Source organism: Pezoporus flaviventris, unplaced genomic scaffold (assembly GCF_033815535.1).
Source record: "Pezoporus flaviventris isolate CSIRO_AGI_PZ_B2104156 unplaced genomic scaffold, CSIRO_AGI_Pfla_v1 ptg000041l, whole genome shotgun sequence".
Taxonomy (NCBI): Eukaryota; Metazoa; Chordata; class Aves; order Psittaciformes; family Psittacidae; genus Pezoporus; species Pezoporus flaviventris.
Genome location: NW_026892589.1, coordinates 4,079,584 through 4,099,684, shown reverse-complemented (window position 1 = coordinate 4,099,684; position 20,101 = coordinate 4,079,584). Strand labels below are relative to the sequence as shown.

The window sequence follows — 20,101 nt, the reverse complement described above, 5'->3', positions numbered from 1 at the left end:
CAGGGGCTCGGTCCCCGCCGCTGCCCTCCCGCAGCCCGGCGCAGGCTGCGGTGCGTGTGAGGGCGCCGCCGCTGGCGGGGCGGGCGCAGCGGGGCGGCTTTGTGCGCGGCGCTAATCCGGGCCGCAGCTGCTATTGGCGGGCCCGTTGCCGTGGTGACGGCCCCGCCGGCGGCCGCCTTTGTTGGGGCCCGGCGCGGCGGTGGCGGCGGGGGGGGGTCGGTTCGCTGCCACAATAGCAGCCCGCCGGGGGCTGCCACTCAGGCCCGGCTGTGGCTGTGAGGTCGGTGCAGGCCCGGCTTGCCCCCAGCCTGGGGCCGCCGGCGTTTGGGCTTTGGTGGGAGCCGGCCGTGGTACCCCCGTCCCCTCGTCCGTGGTACCCCCGTCCCCTCGGCCATGGTACCTCCGTCCCCTCAGCCATGGTACCTCCGTCACCTTGGTGTTCAATGCTTCATGCAAGGCTCTGGTAGTTCTGTGCCTCAGGAATCTCTGCAGCAGCTGGTCCCGATCCCTTCACCTAGCAAGAGCTAGGGGCAATCTGGGGCACCCCATTGGGCAGGGTGCTGGAAATGGCTTGCTCTCTGTGGACACAAGTGAGGCCTTTCTCCTGGCTCTGCAGTGTCCCGCTGGCCTTTGTAGGCTCCAGCACTAATTCTCCTGGTTGCAGGTCCCCAGTTTGCCTCACAGCACTGGCTCTGTGTTGTCTGATACCACCCAACTCGCCTCACCTGTTGCCTTGGAAGGGGACGAGAAGATGCTTGTGTAGGTTTTGTTGGCAATAAAACCCATGAGTTATAGCCATATGCAGAGTTGAGACTCTAGAGTTGAGTGGAGCGAGACTATTCATATATTATGTGTGTATACACTTACATATCTGTCTATCATACATTCAGTTCATGCCAGGAACTGGCTTTCAAATAGAGTGTGTGTGTTACTGTAAATACGATTTTGCAAGATGAGTGTGGTTTGGGGTGCTGACACCTGATCTCGACGCACCAGCAGAAACTCAGAAGGTTCGGATGGAGGAAGGCTGCAGCTCTTCTCTTGGTGTATGGAGTGCAGTTTGGGATTAAGGAGTGCCCAGGCATTGTCTCTGGGATGCTGTTGGGAGGTGGGTTTGTGTGGGGATGTGTGCAGGCCTCTGCCACTTGCAGTTGCTCCCACTTTGCAGGCTCTGCAAAGAAGAGGTTGTTGCTGGGGCTAGTTGGGCAGAGTAAGTCAGCAGCTGGGCTGTGCTCATCCGTGCTGGGTTTTTCTTCCTTCTGCCCATCTCTCATCATGATCGGATGGGAGGTTTGCGGGCTCAGTTGCCTGAGTTGAAGTCACTGGGAGTGCCACCGCTGCAGAGCGATGTTGACACAGCTTTCTCCCAGTGTTTACTGGGGAGGAGGATAGTTACGTGCCCAGCCTTTTTGTGATCTGGATGGAGGAATGGATCTAGCTAATAAATGAACAAAATTAGACAGTAATATTTGAAGTATTTTTAAGCCACATCAGATTTGCTTTGGGTCTGTGTGCAGTATTACATCCCCCATGGCTCCAGCTGGATGCCTGGCGTGTTTCTCAGGTGCCTGTTGACTTGGCTGAGGGAGGCTGAGCTGGGACTGGAAGAGCAGGAGATGAGCAGGAGCCAGGTTCTGTTATCACCTGAGGTGGACGTGTTGGACAAGCCCAAGGGCATCAGAGATGATCTCTGTCTGCTCATGATGGCATTGGAAACGTTAGCAAGGGCTCCTCCCATCTTCGTGGCGCTGAGGTGGCACCGGATGTCCCACCTTGTCCGGGGGGGCTGAGGCCAGGAGCCCTCTCCTGTCCCTGATGGAGCTGTGAGCTCTTCACCAGCAAAGCCAGTGGCTGCCGGCTCCAGGGTACGGGCAGCGCTCTACCCTCCCTGGTGGGCTGTTCTGTAGAAGGCAGCGATGCAGATGCTTCCTGGGAACGAGGAATGGAAGTAATCCATCCTCCCGCGGAGCTGCCTGCTCAGGGGGTGGCTGTCTTGCATGGAGGAGGAGGATGAGGAGGGCCGGGGCAGCTGCTGGCTGGAGACTGCTGCCTCCTCCCCTGAGCACTTGCACGTCCAGTTTCATAATCGGATTAAGGCAGTGGTATTAGAGAGGAGGGATGGGTCAGTGGGACAGGTTTACACTGGGGCTTACACGGAGGGGATTGAAGTGTCTATTTTAACCCTGCTCGGCCTGACCCGCGGAGCGGTGCAGATGCGGCTCTGCGCGGCGGCACCCGGCGGGAGGATGGGGGGGAAAGTGGCACCAGGCGGTGCTGCGCTCGGTGATGCGCTCGGTGATGATGTGCTCGCCGGGGAGGAGAGCAGCCCCAGGCCGGCGGGGGGATGGGAGCCGGCCGCCCCTCCCCCCGGGAAGGCAGCCCTGCTCAGGCCTTGCAGTAAATTTGCTCTAATTACAGCCTCCAGCAGTGGGAAACCTCACTTAGAGGAAAGGCTCCTCTGGGGTGGGGGCAGGGGCGCTTCCCAGCTTACCCAGGCAGGCTCTGTTGTCTGAGGCCTCCGCTTCCCCTGTCGCTGGGAGGCCCCTTATTCCTCTCCCCTCTCCAGCTTTGCTTCTCTCCCCCCTCTTTAATTCTCCACTCCTTTGAGGCCGGGATTTGGGAACAATGCCTTCCCTGCTCCTTGCCCCCCGGCTGGAGCCACAGGCAGGCGGGTCCTTGCTGCCAGGGGCTGGGCTGAGGGGGCTCAGCTCAGCAGCACCTGCCCTGGGCTGGTGGGGGACCATGCTGGTGGTGGCCTGGGAAGTCCCTGGTTGTGGTAGCTGACGTGGGTGTGCACATCCTTTTGCCTTCGTGGAGATAGGAGGTCTTATCTTAATCCCCTCAGGTCTGGGGAGTCCTGGGAAGGTCTGTGCAAATGTGTCAGAGGATGCTCGTGGCAATACAATAATCTGATCAGAGCCCTTCTCTTTGCAGGTGGATGATGCGATGCTGATGTTTGACAAGACAACTAACAGACACCGAGGTGAGAATGGTCTTCCTGCTGCAGGAGAGGGAACTGGGAGGGTTTGTATCCCAGCAGCAGGGGATGTGGGGCGCAGCTGCTCTTTATCTTGCCTCCAGTCACCCCATTCTTTTGCATCTGCATCCTTTACCAGCGTCCCTGCAGCACAGAGAGCTTTTGTCCAGTGCGTTTCCTGTGCTGTAAACTTGCCGAGTTGCAGATATGTGAGAGGAGACGGCCCCCTCCCCTGCCCGCTTACCTCCATGGCTGCAGCCCGCAGTGTGTGTCTTACCTTGTCCCGAGTAATCTGAGCTCGGGGAAAGCTGACACGAGAGCCTGAAGAGTGCCTGCTCCTCGCCTCTTCCTCGGCCTGCAGCCCGCTTGTGCTCCCAGGTCACCTTTTCTTACCCGAGTATTGCTGGAGGAGTCTGGTTACAGGATGGGAGCAAAGCTGTAATATTTGCCCTGGTCAAACCCAGCCCACCCATGGGCGTCCCAACCTCCCGCTTTCCTGCTGAATCCTTACTCCAACCACCCTGTGGCATGGCATTGCTCCACACAGGCCTTGTACCAGCTCTGGGATTTACTGCCGACAGCGTAACCTGCAAACTTAGCTTGAGCGTCCTCGAAATCAGGGCCAGCAACAGCCCTGTGCTAGGCCGCTCTCATTCATGTCTGTCTGGTGTTTGAAGCACTTCCAAGCACCTTTGCCCCTGGATCAGCGAGGGAACGCTCCTTTCTGCCCTTGCTACATTGTGTGCCCTTCAGGTTTTTGCTTTTTTTTCCAAAGACATTAAATCTAATCTGATTGCCTCTCCTCTGACATGTTTGCAGCTTCATCTGAAAAGGGAAGGAGTGTTAACCCCTGTTCCTCCATGGGTGCCTCCCAGCCACTAGTCCAATTAAAGAGCTGTTGGGCATTCTGGAAGGAGCAGGGGTTGCTCCCAGCCACTGTGTTGGCAGTGAGGGGCTCTGCCTAGGATGCAACAGCCTGGTGGGGGTCTGATGGGATTCAGGACTGGGTTTGGATTCAGGGTTTTGCTCTTCAATTCCTGATCTCCTCTGCTCACGGGTGGTGTGAAACTACCTGGCCACAGACAGGAGTTTATGGAGAGTATGGAGAAAAAGTGGGGTTCTGGGCAGCGGATCCCTGTCTTTTTTTGAAAGTTATTTTAAAGCACCATGGAATTGGCCAGCCCCTGAAAGCTCTGCTTAATCCCAGCTTGCTCATAAGGCAAGTTTAAAGACATCCTCCCACCTGCCTCAGTTTTCCGGAAGCCCTGCAGTCAGCTGAGAGCAGATTAGTCTGCGCACCCGAGCTGGGCTTTGCCAGAAGTGTCAGTAGAGGGGCTGGGGAGAGAAAGGAGATGTGAGCTTGGGCCAGCAGCCAGGAACACGGTGTCCTGCCTTACCCCAGATACCACCCTCACTTTGGTGAAACTGCAGATCGCTTTGCTTGCGTCTGACTTGCTCTGTACAAGTGCGTCGCTGAGATTTGCCTGCTTATACAAGGCTTTATGGCCAGTGACTGGCGAGGAAACGTGCAGGGTGTTGCTGCTGGTGGGGTGTGTTCAGCAGGGATGGTGAAGTCCCGGCAAGCAGCTGTTCATTTCTCCACCGACTCTTTGTGTGAGTGTCTGCTGGGATCCTCCCCAGCATTACCAGCCATGTGGTTTGCCTTCAACCAGCAAAGTCAACCAACCAAACCCAAAAGCTTGGTTTTGAGAGCTGTTGGGTTCAGAGAAGATGGGAAGTACAATATGAGGAAAGGGGAATCTGCAAGGGATTGGTCCGGTTGTTCTTGTGCATAAAAGCAAGATGAGGAGAGGGAAAGATGAGTGGCAGCTGTTTTAGAAAGGGCTGATTGTACCATCCTTCTCTTCTCCTGCCAGTAAAAGGATGTGGGTAGTGGGTGCAAACTGTACAGAGCTCTGACCTGATCAAGGTCTTTTGCCTTTTCTTCAGGGTTTGGGTTTGTCACATTTGAAAGCGAAGACATTGTGGAAAAAGTGTGTGAAATCCACTTCCATGAGATCAACAACAAAATGGTGAGTGTCTGGGGCAGAGCTGGGGAAGAAGGGACAGAGCTACGGGATGGAGTGGGGCAGTGGCACAGGCACAAGGGAATGAGGCAGTTGGGTCCCAGTACAGTGGGGAATTGAGTCTTTCCCCCCATATCACAGGAGGCAGTCTGGGAAACAGAGTGTGGAAGTGAACCAGCACAATAGTGAGGTTTTAAGAAGAAGAGCTCACTGTCATGAGCTGTTGCGGAGGTTTTGAAGTTACATGAAACTCTTGGTGGCCTGCCACGGGGCAGGTTTTACCTTTATTCAGTGCAGGGCCTGACAGAGCTGATGCTCCACCACCAAAAATCAGTGTTTGAGGTTCCCATTGCCTGTGGTGGCTGCAGAGGGAGCAGGAGAGCCCCGGAGCTGCCTGTGCTCCAATCCTTGTGCTCATGGCCCAGCCTCATCTTTGCTTTCTTGTGGCAGGTGGAGTGTAAAAAAGCTCAGCCGAAGGAGGTGATGTCCCCAACGGGCTCGGCGCGAGGGCGATCCCGAGTCATGCCTTACGGGATGGATGCCTTCATGCTCGGGATCGGCATGCTGGGTAAGCCCAAGGACACATCTCCTCCCAGCTCCCGGTCGTGCCAGGCAGCAGCTTAGAGGTTTTATTCCGAGGGCGGCCAAGGGCAGCTCTCCCTGGAGCGAGGCCGGGGACGCAGAGGGGGGTGCCGGGACCTGTTTGCGATCGCAACTTGCCCTCTGGTGGCACCTGAGTAAACTGCAAACTTGTCCCTGGTGCCCTGCGACAGCCGGAGCTGGCCCGGGGCTGAGCGCGGCTCCGTTAATGGCCGCGCAGTGCACTTGGGCTGTGATTCTTCAGTGCCTCCCGTGGCTCAGGATCCATAGGCGAACCGAGCGTGGGGTGATCTGTGCCCAGGCAGCTTCGTCCCCCACTTCTACAGGCTTTCTGATACATTCGTTGATTAAAGAGCTTCTGAGTTTCCACTTGAATCAGCAGCACATATAAATGTCCTCGCTGCCTTTTCTAGACTGTAAAAATGCCCTTGGGGTTCTAGTTAAGCTTTGTTTCACTTTGTTCCCTCCCTCTCAGGGCCAGCAAGTGTCTGGTGTTGCAGGGAAAACCATACACTTAACCATGGGACTGTGCAGGCTGGGGTTCATGGCTGTCGCTGATTCTCAGACAGATGTGTTCATTTTTTAAAGTCCTTTTTAGCCTCCATTTCCAGCTCTACAAACCCTCATGCCTGGACCTGAGAGTCAAGCATGATCCTTCCAGCATAGTGCTGTTCCTGGCTCCTCTCCCCACATTCTGGCCAGGCTTGAGCTGCCCCAAGAGCACAGTGTTTGCTCAGCATCATGGCTGGTGTTGCTGGGCAGGGTGTACTCAGCCTGACCCTCCTTGCTAAGCCTGCCCAGTAGCAGTTAGTCACTGAACAAAACCCCAAAGAGGGCATTTCCCCCCCCCCCCCAGTGTTTTCTCTTGACTTATTGAAGGAAAATAAATCTCCAGCCTGTGGTTTTGGGGTTTGCCTTGTCTGTATTTTAAAGCAGCAGGGCTCAAGCTGAGTCACTGGGAAATCCACATACTCAAGTCTGGTGAGATCTCAGATCAAATATTCATCTCTGAGTCAATGCCCTGGTTCTCCCAGGCTTGCTCTGTATAGGTGGTCAGCTTCCTGGGGAGCAGCAGGGATTGTCCTCCTGCCCGGCGCCAGGCAGGAGCGCTCTGCCTGCATTTGCCAGCACTTCTACTGCAAAGTGACTCAGAGCTATTCAGTTCTTCAGATGCCCCACCTCCCCGATCTCCTGAATCCAGCTGATGCATCAGAAAGCCTTAGTCTGCAGAGCTGTGAGTTCCTGAGAAGGAAAATCTCCATGTCCTTACATGTTTGGAGTGAGGAAAAAAAGGAATGGGCCTGCTAAAACTCTCTTGCAGGCTTGCACGGTTTGTGCATCTGCCCAGCAGTTTCCTGGGCTTTCTGCTGTTAGCCCTGTTTGTGCTTTCTAACACTAATGGTCACACTGCTTGTGAGCAGCCAGGCACTGAGGACATGATCCCTGCAAGCTTGCAGTAACAGAGCCCTTTTCTCTTCTCCCAGGTTATCCAGGCTTCCAAGCTGCCACCTATGCGAGTCGGAGTTACACTGGCATTGCACCTGGCTACACTTACCAGTTCCCTGGTGAGTGGTGCTCCTGCTCTGGTTTTTGGTTTGCCTTCACGTGATGGGAGTCCCTGGAATGATCCGTGACCTGAGCTCTGCCCCCTTCACCCTTTCCCCTGTTTGGTCTTTCATTAAATTGGAGGTGGATGTGGAAGGGGGAGGGGAGAATCCCTGGAATAGGTGGGAACAGCCTGTCCTTCATTAGGATTATCCTCACACTCCAGTGGCAGGAAAAGCCCAAGGCTGCTCTGACTCCCCTTATGCTAGCCCCTCCGCAGGGCTGCTGCTGTGACACAGAAGGGCCCCTGCAGCTCCGCCTGTCTCGCTGCCTTTGTGTATCTCTGTCTCTCTACCAGAGTTGTCACTACTCTCAGAGTAGCACAGAATTTTAAACCATGGTTTTCCATGGACCCAGGCACCCAAACCACAGCCTGCAGCGCTGCAGTTGGGTTATGAACAGTGCCTGGGCAACTCCCAGCTTCCAGAAAGCATCTGCTGGGGTAGGGGGCTGCAGATCCCCCCCAGACTGGGTGGTTCCAAGCTCCAAACACGGCCATGTGCTCAAAACATGGATTTTGCGATCAATAGCTGGAACCTGCTGTGCTGCAGCTGCTCTGGGGCCTCTTCTCCCTCCCATTCTCTGTGAGACAGGGGAATGAGGCAGAGCATGCTCAGAGAAGAGACTGTCTTGCTGTTTTCTAGAGAAGTGGCAACTCTGAGCATCCCTTCCTTCCTCCATCCCTCAGTGTGATGGTTTATATATGAAGTCTTGATGTTAGGGGCTGGGAATGGGAAGTTTCCTTTTTGCCTGAGGCAAGCCCAGGCTGACTGTGGCTGAAAGTTGCTGTTGCCTCCTAGGTGTCTGGAAGATCTTCATGAATCCAGTTTATGGGTCTCACCTGTAGTGGCTTCAAGTGCCTCATTGTAAACCCGTGCCCAGATGAGGGTGGCACATACTGAGCACCCACTGGCGTTGTAGCCATGGGTTGGATTGGGTGGGTCACAGAGCAGTGTTACAGGGCAGACCTGAGGCTGCACGGTGGAGCTTGCACTCACAGTGCCTTAGTGAGATTTATTCTAAAGATAAATGGATCCTTTCAGTCTCCAGGGCAGGAGTCCAGCACCTTTCAGCACAGTTGTAAATCAGTTTAAAGAAGACCCTGGCCTGGTGACAGGCTGCTCCCGCAGCAGACCCTGGCTGTTGTCTCTCTGTGGGGTCTCCCTCGGGGCATTGCTCAGTTCCTAAGCTGTGTTGCATTTCGTTTTTAGAGTTCCGTGTAGAGCGGACCCCTCTCCCGAGTGCCCCCGTCCTCCCTGAGCTCACAGGTCAGTCCCGCTCGTTTCCTACGCTCACAGCCTGGAAGGGGAGAAGGGGACTTTGGGTTGTTCCGGTGGTGTCGCTGCTCCACAGCCTGGTGCAGTTACACTGGAAGGGTTCCTTGTTTCCTCTGCCATCCGTATGGGCTCCATTCAAAGCTGGGGCTGGGAAGATGGAGAGGCAATCAGAGCCATGTGTATTGCCTCTGAGAAGGGCAGTGCAGGTCATACCAAATGAAGGCCTGTAATCCTCAGATTGCATTTCCTGCTGCTTGCCTTGTTTTTCGCTCCTTGCCCCAGGCTGGATGTAAACCAGATACAGAAAACTGCAGAGAGCAGGGGGACTTCTCAGAGGTCTACAAATGACCTTAACCTGAGCTGCTGCAAGGACAAGATTTGGAGTGCTGGGAGGAGGGAGAGGGCATGGGGGCACTCCTGGTTGCTCTAATCCCATTTCCCTGTGCAGGGGGGACTGCAGGCAATGCTTTCCATACTCTGGGTGGTGCAGCTCACCAGCTACTCCCACATGAGCTTCCCAAGCAGAAGCAAGCATGGTACACAAGTCTTGCAGTGCTTATAGGGAACTGTGGAATGAAATGGGGACAGGCAGCCATTCCTCAGAGGCTAGTCCTGGCTCAGTGTCTTCGCAGTGCAGCTACCCTCTGGATCCTGGGTTGTGTGCAGTGTGTTCTCCCTAGGTGATGCTTGTTCTGTCTGCTCCCCCTTCCATGGCCATGTTTTCCCCAGCTCTGTCCTGTCCATGGTTTTTGTTGTAGAAAAGCAGCTTCATGTAGCCCTCTGCTCCCCATGTGCCATCTCATCTCCGTGGTGTTCCTTCTCCCAGCGCTTCCTTGCCCCCACCTGTTTCAGGGTCTGAATCTCTCTGCAGTGGGGGTGTGGAAAAGCTTCCTGGGAAGCTCTCCTGGCATTAGTGGTACAAACAGGCTTAAAAGGGAGTTTCTGTGGCACAGAATCATCTTGATCCTCAGGGAGTCTGTTCCTGAGGATGCTGAGGTTGGCAGCCACCAATGAAGAAATGTCCCTGACTGAGGTAGGGGGAGACTGAATCCTAGCTCACTGTTCATAAAACCCTTCCCTTACACTATGTGTGCAGCTGTGTACACACCTGACCCCCACCTCTGAGCCTTTTGGTTGCCAAGCAAAGGAGATGTGGGTCCAGTTGTTTATTTACACATCTGTTTTTCAAGTAAACCCCCTAAAATCTGTAGAGGAACGTTGGTCACTTGGCACAAGTCCTTTTCCCTCTGGGGCCCACCCCTGCCAGCACTGTGGCTTTTGCTAGCAGAGGTGAATTGCCCGGGGCCTGGCTGTCACCAGTGGCTGGGGTGCACCAGGGCTCTGTACAACAAGAAGTTATTAATGCTGCTGTCCTGGCTGGTTGCCACATCAGCTTACAGTCCTGAGTGTCTGCTGAAGGACCAGCTGGGGATCGTGGCATTCTTCCCTTCTCACTACGCTTACCTACTGTTAAACAGCCCCTGTGCAGCCTCTTAGCCAGGCACAGAGCTGCAGTTCCCATGTATAGGCTGGAGTTGGTCCCATGAAGGGCAGAGCCTCCTTTGCTCCTACAAAGGCCCAGCGAGCTGTGCAGTGCTCGAGGGCCCTTGTGCCTTCAAGTGGGTGCGTGCGTGTCAATGGGCTGCGCTTCATGGGCTTGGCAAGTGGAACTGGGATGAGGGGCTGGCACAAGCAGAAATGATTTCTCCAACACACAGGGAGCTCACATGCAGGTGCTAACCTGGTGTCTCAGTAGATAGACTGCAAAGGCAAGAAGGGTTTTTACTTGGAAAAAAGAGCTGCAGTCTTTTTCAGGAGGACCTGGCCACATTAATTTAGCTGTGTGTCGGAGACTTGAAGCAATGATGGGGCAAGAGGGTGGCTGTTAGCAGCCTTTCCTCCATGGAACAGCATCTTTGGGGGTGATACGAAGCAGCAACATGCTCACATTGGCCCAGGGCCTGTAATGAGCAGCTAACCCAGATATAAGCCTCCTATGACGTTGACTTGAAACAGGCTGGTGCCTGCTACTAAATATTCCCTCCTAAGCTAGTCTGAGTTTCAGCCTTAACGCGATTGATTTGTTCTGACCTCTTTTTATGGTGCTCTAAACAGCATCACAGTGAATTTCACATTCAAGCATGAAATGCTGACCCAGTCATTTTAAGGGCAAAGAGAAACATACTGGCTAGATGCCTCCTGCCCTGAGGGCTGGATGCCTGCGGCAGTAGAGTTGGGAATTGGAACTGCTACATATAAATTAAGACTTACCGTTTCAATTAAGCCATTTCTAGTTCCTGCTCCCTAGGTATATGTTTTCTTTTCTTCTGCAATGAACAGCAAGGGTTTGAACCGTTCCGGAGCAAAACTCAGAGGATGGTGTGTCTTGAGCAGAGAAATCAGGAGAAAGAGGCTATTAAACTGTTATTCAAGAATACTACCAAGGGATGGAGAGGAGGGGCTGAGACTTGGGACACTGAGCTGACAGCTGCTGTCCCTGAGCTGCTGCCTTTCTTCACCTTTACAGCCAAAGTCTGGATCTGTAGCTTCAGATTAACTGCATTTTACAAGCTAAGTAGTGACAGGATACATCTGAATTTGCCCACTTTTGGTTCAGCTCTCCCACATCGTGCCCTCATCTGCACTAGAATGTGGGCTTAGCAGAGCACAGCCAATGCGTTCCCCAGGACATTCACTGTGCAAAAGGGTCCCAATAAATGCAAGCTGTGCACTTCCTTATTGTCAGCCTTTGGTGTCTGTGTGATGCCCTAAGCTGATACGTCTGCGTGGGGCTGGTATTTCGCAGCAGGAGATGAAGGCTCCTGTTGAGGATGGCTCCCCACAGCCACAGTGCCCCTCAAGCGCCTGTTTCTTCTTTTCCAGCAATCCCCCTCACTGCGTATGGACCCATGGCAGCAGCAGCCGCTGCGGCAGCCGTGGTGCGAGGGACAGGTAACTGCCACCTTCCCCCCCAGCGCAGTGCCCGGTCACAGTGTCCGGTCACGGAGGTTTGCAATGGGCTGCGGGAGGGGGGTGGGAACGGGGTTGCACTTTTGGGATCTTCACTCTGTAGTTCTGCTGCCTCCTGTAGGCTCCACCCCCAGTCGCACCGGTGGATTTCTGGGCACCACCAGCCCCGGGCCGATGGCAGAGCTTTATGGAGCCGCCAACCAGGACTCAGGGGTCAGCAGTTACATCAGTGCTGCCAGTCCAGCCCCGAGCACCGGCTTTGGCCACAGCCTAGGGGTGAGTGTTCTCTGCCAGGATCTGGGGAGGAAGATGGAAAGTGGCATGGCCAGGGAAGGGGCTGCATCTCCACGGGGTGATGGAGGTGGGCAGCTCTCAGCTCACAGCCTGCTTTCTGGTTAAGAAACATCACCTGCCACAGCATTTGCTATACTGCTGGTGAGCCCAGAGCACAGGTGGACAGTGCAGAATGCAGCAGTTCGCTTGGAGCTCGTGTCCCTGGTCTCCGCTGGCTTTCCCTGACCGTTCAAGGTCTTCACTTCCAGACCTTTCCCTGATCTGGCCCAGACTTCCTAAGAGCTCATCTTGGCCCTGATGCAGGGTGTTACGCTCTTTAGGTGCAGCACCTCCAACTGAAACCAGCCTTCCCAGCATAACTGGATATGTGGTCGTAATGCTTCACTTCTTAAGAGTGGGGTTTTAACTCTTTTCACAGGGTCCCTTGATTGCAACAGCTTTTACCAATGGGTATCACTGAAGCTGGGGACCAAGGAGGCAGGAGGTAAGAGCTTCAAACAGGAATGGGTAATGAGAGAAGTTCTGAGCTGGCCCCTGTGTTTGGGCACTCTGGGTGCTGCTGCGATGCTTCCTGGCCTGACCCAGCGTGCAGGAGGAGTTCTGTGCCCAGCCTGGGCTCCCTTCTGCACCAGCAGCTTGTAGGTTGAGTTTTTGCTTTATGCTTCTGAAGCTGGGAGTGCTGCAGAGGTCACCTAGTGTCTGGGTACAAAGAGGATGGAAACAGGAGCACCGAAAGAGGAAAGGTCTGCAGGGTTGGCCAGAATCACAACGCAGTAGTGGTCCTGAGGGACAAGCTTGGCTCACTTGCATGGCTGGGGAAGCCTCCTCCATGCAGCTGGTTGTTCTCACTGCTGCTGAGATCCCTGTCTCCCAGGATTGAGGTGGGATTGAGGTTTTTCCTCTCCTGCCTAGGAGAAGGGCAGAAGGAAAATCTGAGTCTGATCAGTTCTGTTTCTGCTCCTCGGATGGGCTTCAGAGGGAGCTGGTGGGATGGTCTCTGTTTGCTTTGCAAGTTAGCTAGCTTAAGATGAAAATGAATTAACCCCCTTTGCCAGCTTTTCAGTAAGGAGGGCAAAACCTTGCAGGAAGCAGTGTCCCAACAGGACACTCCAGGAGCGCTGGAGAAGCGGCTGGACCCTGGCAGGTCACAGGCCTCCCGGGGGCCAGCAGTGCCACAGGCCCAGGCAGGCTGTGCAGCATGTGGGGCCTTGTTCCACTATTAAAGGTGGAAGCATCTCTGCTGTGCCCCATCCCTGTGCCCATGCGATGCAGGGCAAGCCTGTGCTGGGGCAAGTTTGGGTGCTGCGTGTTTCTGTGAGATCACACCGGGAGAACACCCCAAGAGAAAAGCTGTTGGTTGTTCTCGATCCCGTCGCTTCCCTCCCCTGCTGTGTCCCGCAGATTCCCCAGTGACCTAACCGAGGACAGCGAGCGGCTGGAGGATGGGGTGAGCCTCGGGGGATGAGCCAAGGTTACCTTTTTCTTGAATCAAACTGCACACTGCCGGCTGGCTGCCAGGCTCCTGCCGCCCTGCCCTGATCTCTGCCCTTGACCAGACCACACTGGACTGAACCCAAGGAGATCATCTCGCTTTCTTACTAACCACCGACGGTTTACGCTTCCCCCCCCGCCCCCAGCCCACTGATTCTTCTTTTATTTATTTTAGTAGTGGTTAGGTTTATTTTTTTATTTTATTTTTGTATCTTTGGGGGGGAGGGGGGGGCCCTTACCCCTTCTTTTTGTTGTTTGCTCTTTCCCGAGCTAGTAGACCTATTTTATGAATTGGCTTTGTGATTGTGTTAGGTAGTTTTTATTGAGGAGTATTTTTATTTGGCTTTGAAACTGTTTGGAATATTTTCGACTCTGTTGTTGTTGTCGTCAGTGTTTTTAAAGCACGGTATGTGACAAGAATGCAGTTCTGAAGGGAAGAGAAGAGACGCAGAGAGAGCAAAGGCAGAGAGGAACTGCTGTATTTCTATTTTTTTTTTTAAAGAAACTGTTTTTAATTGTTTCTGTTTTGTAAATGTGAGGCTTTGAAAAGTGTGAAACTCCAAGGATCCGAACGCGTTGGACACGGCTATGGAACAGAACAAATGTATATTTTGCTAAGTGAGAAACACTATCCTTACAGCTGAAAGAGCTTGGGGGTTTTTGGGTTGTTTTGTTTTTTTTTTTTCCTTAGGTTTAGTTTTCTGTGGGGTTTTCTTTCTCCTCCTGTATAATATGTAAATATTGTGAGCTGAACCTGGCTGCTGCCTGCAGCCTGGCTCCCAGGAGCAGCACCAGGTCCTGGACCTGGTGCCGCAGCGTGAGCAATACTCTCCAGCAGAATCCTGACAGGACTCCGTTCTTTTTTTGTACACCTTTTACTGTAAGATTTTAAGACCTCTGTTGAGATGAAAGGGGGGGTGGGGGGGTGAAACGTACCAGCCATCGGCTGGTTTGCTGAGCGGGTTAAAGCTGCTTCCAATTGCTCGATGTACAGACTCCATCACTGGGCTCCGTAGTGCCAGCCTCTGGCTTGGCTTTAGGTAAAGGGCTTTAACGCCATTGCTTGTCTTGGTTACTTTGAAAGGAATTCACTCTCCAAATGCTATCGCTTGTGTCAAGATTTCCTGGGAAGGGGCTCCTCCTCTGGAGGTGAGGGTATTGGAATGGGTTTCAGCCAGGGCCAGGGGGAGGTTTGGGTGGTTGTTCTCTGAAGGGCAGGGCGCTGGGCTGGGGAGTCATTAATGGGGGAGGAAAGCATTAGGGTGGTGATTTGGGGGCGGGTTAAGGGCTTCTCAGGGATTATATGAATTATAGAATTGCAGCTTCCCGTTTGCTTTACTCTGTGTTCTAAAGACTGTGGGAATTTGTCCCTTCCTGTGCCAGGGGTGAGCTGGTCCCTTCTCCAGAACCTGCTGGGGCTTCCCCTGGTGTGATCCAGGCCCCTGCTAACAAACACTGTGCCAGGGGAGGTCTCCAGCAGCAGTACACGGGGCAGGTTTGGGTCTGGATTTCAGTGAACCAAAGACCTTGTTAAGGGGGGTGATTAAGCCTTTCATTAAGATGCAGCCAAACTCTTTTCCCAGGGAAATAACAGCTTCATCTTAAGTTTTAAAAATCATTCCCTCTCTTCCCCCAAACTGAGCCCCTGTAAGGGAGAAGGGCATTTAGGGAAGGACTGGGAGGGCCACTGTGCTCACAGGGTCCTCTTCACTTCCATCCTTTCCCTGTCTGCCAGAGCTTGTCCTGACCCAGGCGATGTGTTTGGAGAGTTCTGTTTAGGTAAAGAGGGTACGTAACAGATCAGTACTGAAAACACAAAGCAATAATTTTTGTTACTGAGACAAGAGTCTGTATGTCTGTTTTTTTAAATATTTCCTAATTAAAGAAGAGCTGCATTTTATTGGGTTTATTTTTATTCTATATACTTCAAATTTGGGTCTGCGGACAGCGCTTTCCTCTCTCTTTGGTAGACGCGCTGAGCTGCTTCCGTGCCCCCTCCAGACATCCAAGGCCAGTTGTGCTGCTGCTGGGCTGTGATCACTCTCTGGCCAGTGCTGCCGCTGCCTGGAGACTGGGGCTCCGGTTTCAGGGTGGGCATTTTTTTTAAAGGAATAAAAGCTGTGTTTTTAAGCCAGTAAGTTATTACACTCCCGTGTTTGTTCTCTCCACACCTGTAACCCTTTTTCCAGATTTCAGTTTTAAATTCCTAATAAATTATTTGAAAACTGTCCTTCTCTGTCATTATTTGGGGGTGGGAGGTTTTCGCATGGACATCTCAGGTGAACTTAGACCTAGCCAGACTCGCATCCTGCTATTACGATAAAAGCCCCAGGCAGGGCTCTCTCTTCTGCTCCCAGTCTTTGGAGTGGCCCAGTTTCTGATGTGCGGCAGGTCTGGTTTTAACAGATCATGTCTCTTCTTTATGTTCCAGAGGTTTTGTATGGATACATGTAGATTGAAGAAGGGAGAAGCTACTGTGGTGCTCGGCAGTTTGGTGGACCAAGGAGGCTTGATCCAAGACAGTAAAATGTGGAGATGGGAAGGGAAGAAAAGTCCTTAACAGACAGCCCTGCAAGAGGAAGGTGAATTGTGACAGTGTGAAATAGCAGGGAACCCTGCACAGCAGGTCTTAAATACAGACAAGTCTTAAAAATACCTTAAGGCTCAACCCTGTAAGTTTAGGAACCAGCTGTAAGTTGGGATGTCTTCACAAGCATACCAAGGACCAGAGGCTTGGTATGCAGCACAGGTTGGGGGAAGCCAAAAATAGCATTGGTGAAAAGCTTTTCCCTGCTGGGATTTTTCTCAGGAGGCATTCTAATAATGCTCACACGGCCACTTTCCCACACCTGGTGATCCTCTGGTTGAATACAAATGAGTGAAAGCCAAGATACAGCAGGTTTTTTTGCTTTGTGACTTAAAAAAAGCCAGTTTATTGGAAGGTTTTTTGCAATATCAATAATAAATTGGACGTTGAGAAGTGAGGGAAGAGGAACCAGGGTCTTAAGGTTCATAGGTAGGAGAACAGAGAAATAATAATTCTAAAAAGAGTAAAGGTGGCCAAAGCAGCAAAGGAGAAAGAAAACCCTTCAGTGGGTATTGAAGGGAAAGTCAGCAGGTTGATCTGTGGGCAAAAGATGAAATTCTTTTCTCTGAGCTGTGATACAGACTGTCCTTTACCACAGCCTTTAATGTGTGCTCAGTGTTCTATTACGATATGAGAATCTTGACTCTGTAATGCAGCATCTGTTTGGCTTTAGGTAACCTCTAAGTGGGGAATACCAGAGAAAAAGAGCTTAGGAGAGAGCAAAAATGTTAGAATGTTGCATGTCTAGCTTTAACTAGATGTCCTATGGACATGTCAACATCCCATGGATGTTATGGGCACCCTAGCATAGTTACAGACCCTTACAGAAATGTGCATCTGAACCTACTGAAGGGTGGCGGACCCCAGGTCTCCTGAATAAGCTCTCTGGTTTATTAGGCTGTTGTGGAAATGTGGGCTTTGCCTCTTCCTCCGCTCTGAAAAATGGAAGGTATTTTTGGTGCTATCAAGTGAGCTGTCTAGGATCTGTATCTTGAGTGTGTCAAAATGCCAAGCCTGTAGCCTTGACAGTGTTAGATCCTCTGGGCTCTAAACGCAAGTGCAGTGTTTGAACTTGCCCCCTGCTGACTCCAGAAAGCTTTTTCTTACCCGTTTTTTGATCTTTCAATGTTCCCAGCTTGCCTCATGCCTTGGCATAGAGAAGAACCAAAGGGCCTGACTGAGTTCTGCATTGGTGGTGGAGAAACTGCTGTCTCTAACCTGAGTCCACTGTGTGTTGAAACTTCTAAGCCCAGTTCAATTCCAGTGTAATTCTCTTACAGTCATGCAAACCCAGGCACTACTCCTTGTGTAAGCCCGACACAGAGGCTTTCCAGGTTGCCTTTGTTTCACGCCTAGTAGTACCTCCATCTCCTCTATGGTTTCAAAGTATAAAAAAGTTTGGGGTTTTTTTTCAGTTCAGCTTATGCTAAATAGTCATTTGGGGTGAGTGGATGACTTGTACTCTGTTCTCTGAATTAGGCAAGGAGAATCCATAGATAAATACAGCATTAACCGGTTAAGTGGGACACCATAAAAGAAGATGACAGTGTTAGCAGGATTGTTAATGGTGTGTGCCAGCAATTTCCAACATAACTACCACACTGCTACTGTTGTTGAGTAGAGAGTCCTTAAAAATGTCCAGATCTTTCACTTTCAGGCTGGCTTCTAATAGTAGCATTAGAAGAATTTGATAGCAAGAATCCAGAAAGCAAATATTTGCCTTCTTGGCTTTCACAGATTTAACTACCCTGGCCTTCAACTGGTCAAGTCACAACCTGCTGTCCACAGCCTTCCGAAGGAAGGAGCCTGCATTTAGTAACATAAATAATGGCTTGCTTATCTCATACCCATGTCAAGGTGAGCTGCTTGTATAAAACCCCAACTTTCTTCAGCACCAGCCTCTCCACCAAGTCCTCTGAGAATGAAGTCCCTGGTCCTGCTCCTCGTGCTGTCTGGTGGGTAGGTGGCACTCGCCGGGACTGGTTACACCGTTCCTCACTCTAACCTTTGTGTCTTTTCCCAGTGGGTGCAGCCAGCGGTGCCGGCTTATCCCGGGCCGTGTGGGAGTTCCGCAGCATGATCAAGTGCACCATGCCGGACAGCCGTCCTCTGCTGGAACTTGCTGACTACGGCTGCTACTGCGGCTTGGGAGGCAGCGGAACACCGGTGGATGACCTTGACAGGTTCGTAGGACTCCGCTTTTACAAACCCCTTTCCTTCCTTATGCTTTCATGGTTCTGGCCCTGCCTATAAATGTTCACCCAACTCTCTGGCTGCTGTGAATGAAGCTCTCTCCCAAAGACTGATTCAAGGAAAAACAGACGTGCAGTCTCACACCTTGATGCCGTATTACTAAGATAAAATATAATCCAAATAACTCTGTTTTCTGTGGCAGTTATGCTGCACTTATTCCAGCTCTTTTTAATGCAGCAGTGCTGGGCCAGGAGCCTGGATGCAGCTCTGCTCCCACTGCTCCATGCACAGCAACCAACACCTGCAGGGCTGAGCTGTAAAACACTAAGCAGCAGCATAGGCAGTTTAGAGATCACCCAAGTCTGATGGCCAGGACGCAGTGAGTTGTGCTGGCTGTCAGCTCTTCAGTGACCTGGCACCGATAGGGCACATAGGGTAAATGCTGGCTTTTGCTTTCCTAGTGCCCAGCAGACAACCGTAAAGATGTTCCACTCAGTAGATGTGTATCAGGCACCTCCTGGAGCATTAGCTGGCAGAACTGTGCCCCTTTGAGATCCTTTGTATCTGCCCTCCTACCAATGAGTATCTCTTTTTGTGTTCAGTGACTAGTCTAGTCAAAGCAGTATCAGTGTATTTACGTGTCTTACAGTTCAGATGTGTTTCTGGTATTTTCTGACCTTTCCCTCCTTGTTTTCTAGGTGCTGCCAAGTACATGATAACTGCTACTCGCAGGCAAAGAAACTAGAAGCCTGCAGATTCCTGGTGGACAACCCCTACACAAATTCATACAGCTTCAGCTGCTCCAGCGGGCAGATTACATGTAAAAGTATGTCCACTTCCACATCACTCCAACCATCACTCCAGCCTCTCTTCTGAAGGAATGGGGCTATTACACTCCACACTTCTGTGGCACGATGGCGCTGGGCAAGTCCCTGCCAGGGGGTTGGTTGTTAGACACAGGGCACCTCACACAGTCCATCTACCACACAGTTCCAAGTTTATTAAGATATATGGTATCAGCACATAGGGAAAGTTGTCCCCTCTTCAGGGGATTGAGTGGCACTTTTCTGCTAGTCCTTTAATGCAGTAGTTAAGAGATCGGCGTGCTAACTGGGAAGTCACATCCCTAATGTAATGGTGGAGCTTTCCAAGGGCACTGGAATGGGGATGAACAGCGGATAGGCTGGCAAAGGCCTGCAGGGAAGGAGAAGAGGGGGTCTGGCTCAGTTTTGCGGTCGCACCCCCAAACCGACGGCAGCAGCGGGAGGGCTGCGCCCCGGCAGCACAAAGGTACCGCCATGGCTGCCGAAGGGAGGAGCTGCGGGTCTGACCGCTCCTGCTCTCTCCTGCAGGCAGCAACAACGAGTGCGAGATGTTCATCTGCAACTGCGACCGCGCCGCCGCCATGTGCTTCGCCACGGCCACCTACCACCCCGAGCACAGCAGGCTGGACACGGAGCGGTACTGCCGCTAGCGCCGGGCCGTTCCCACCGCAATAAACACCTTGCAACGCCCGCGGGCCTCGCTGCGCCGCGCTGAGGGAGCGCCTGGGGATGGCGGGGGGGGAATGGAGGCGTGTCTCTGCCGACGGCCCGCTGCGGCGGCCCCGCCCCGCGCTCTCTGATTGGCCAATGGGAGCGGGCGGCGGGAGCAGGTGCGTCCCGCGGGGCAGCCCCGCCTCCCTGCGCGGCAGCCCCGCCTCCCTGCGCGGCCCCACCACCTCCGCTGAGGTACCGGCGGGGCCGCGCTCCCCCCCTGAGGTACCCGCGGGGCCGCGCTCCCCCCTGAGGTACCGGCGGGGCCGCGCTCCCCTCTGAGGTACCCGCGGGGCCGCGCTCCCCCCTGAGGTACCCGCGGGGCCGCGCTCCCCCCCTGAGGTACCGGCGGGGCCGCGCTCCCCCCCTGAGGTACCCGCGGGGCCGCGCTCCCCTCTGAGGTACCGGCGGGGCCGCGCTCCCCCCCTGAGGTACCGGCGGGGCCGCGCTCCCCCCCTGAGGTACCGGCGGGGCCGCGCTCCCCTCTGAGGTACCGGCGGGGCCGCGCTCCCCCCTGAGGTACCCGCGGGGCCGCGCTCCCCCCT

At 53.3% G+C, this 20,101-nt stretch overlaps 2 protein-coding genes across 5 annotated transcripts in view; both read left to right on the top strand.

Moving 5' to 3' along the window:
• Window positions 1-15,471, top strand: part of MSI1 (musashi RNA binding protein 1) — a 30,869-nt gene extending 15,398 nt beyond the window's left edge. For 3 of the 4 annotated variants that reach the window (XM_061465845.1, XM_061465847.1, XM_061465848.1), the window contains 9 exons: window positions 2,935-2,983; window positions 4,928-5,010; window positions 5,455-5,572; window positions 7,089-7,169; window positions 8,421-8,477; window positions 11,370-11,438; window positions 11,560-11,732; window positions 12,169-12,234; window positions 13,152-15,471. In XM_061465845.1, coding sequence (XP_061321829.1) covers window positions 2,935-2,983; window positions 4,928-5,010; window positions 5,455-5,572; window positions 7,089-7,169; window positions 8,421-8,477; window positions 11,370-11,438; window positions 11,560-11,732; window positions 12,169-12,210 — 672 coding nt within the window. In that variant the 3' untranslated portion in view covers window positions 12,211-12,234; window positions 13,152-15,471. The remainder of the gene's footprint in view (window positions 1-2,934; window positions 2,984-4,927; window positions 5,011-5,454; window positions 5,573-7,088; window positions 7,170-8,420; window positions 8,478-11,369; window positions 11,439-11,559; window positions 11,733-12,168; window positions 12,235-13,151) is intronic. The other variant, XM_061465846.1, reaches the window with a different exon arrangement.
• Window positions 15,472-17,660: 2,189 nt separating this feature from the next.
• Window positions 17,661-19,529, top strand: PLA2G1B (phospholipase A2 group IB). Its single transcript, XM_061465659.1, has 4 exons — window positions 17,661-17,783; window positions 17,852-18,011; window positions 18,720-18,847; window positions 19,374-19,529. The coding sequence occupies exons 1-4, from the start codon at window positions 17,750-17,752 to the stop codon at window positions 19,493-19,495; spliced, it is 444 nt and encodes a 147-aa protein (XP_061321643.1). The 5' UTR covers window positions 17,661-17,749; the 3' UTR covers window positions 19,496-19,529.
• The last annotated feature ends 572 nt before the right edge of the window (window positions 19,530-20,101 follow it).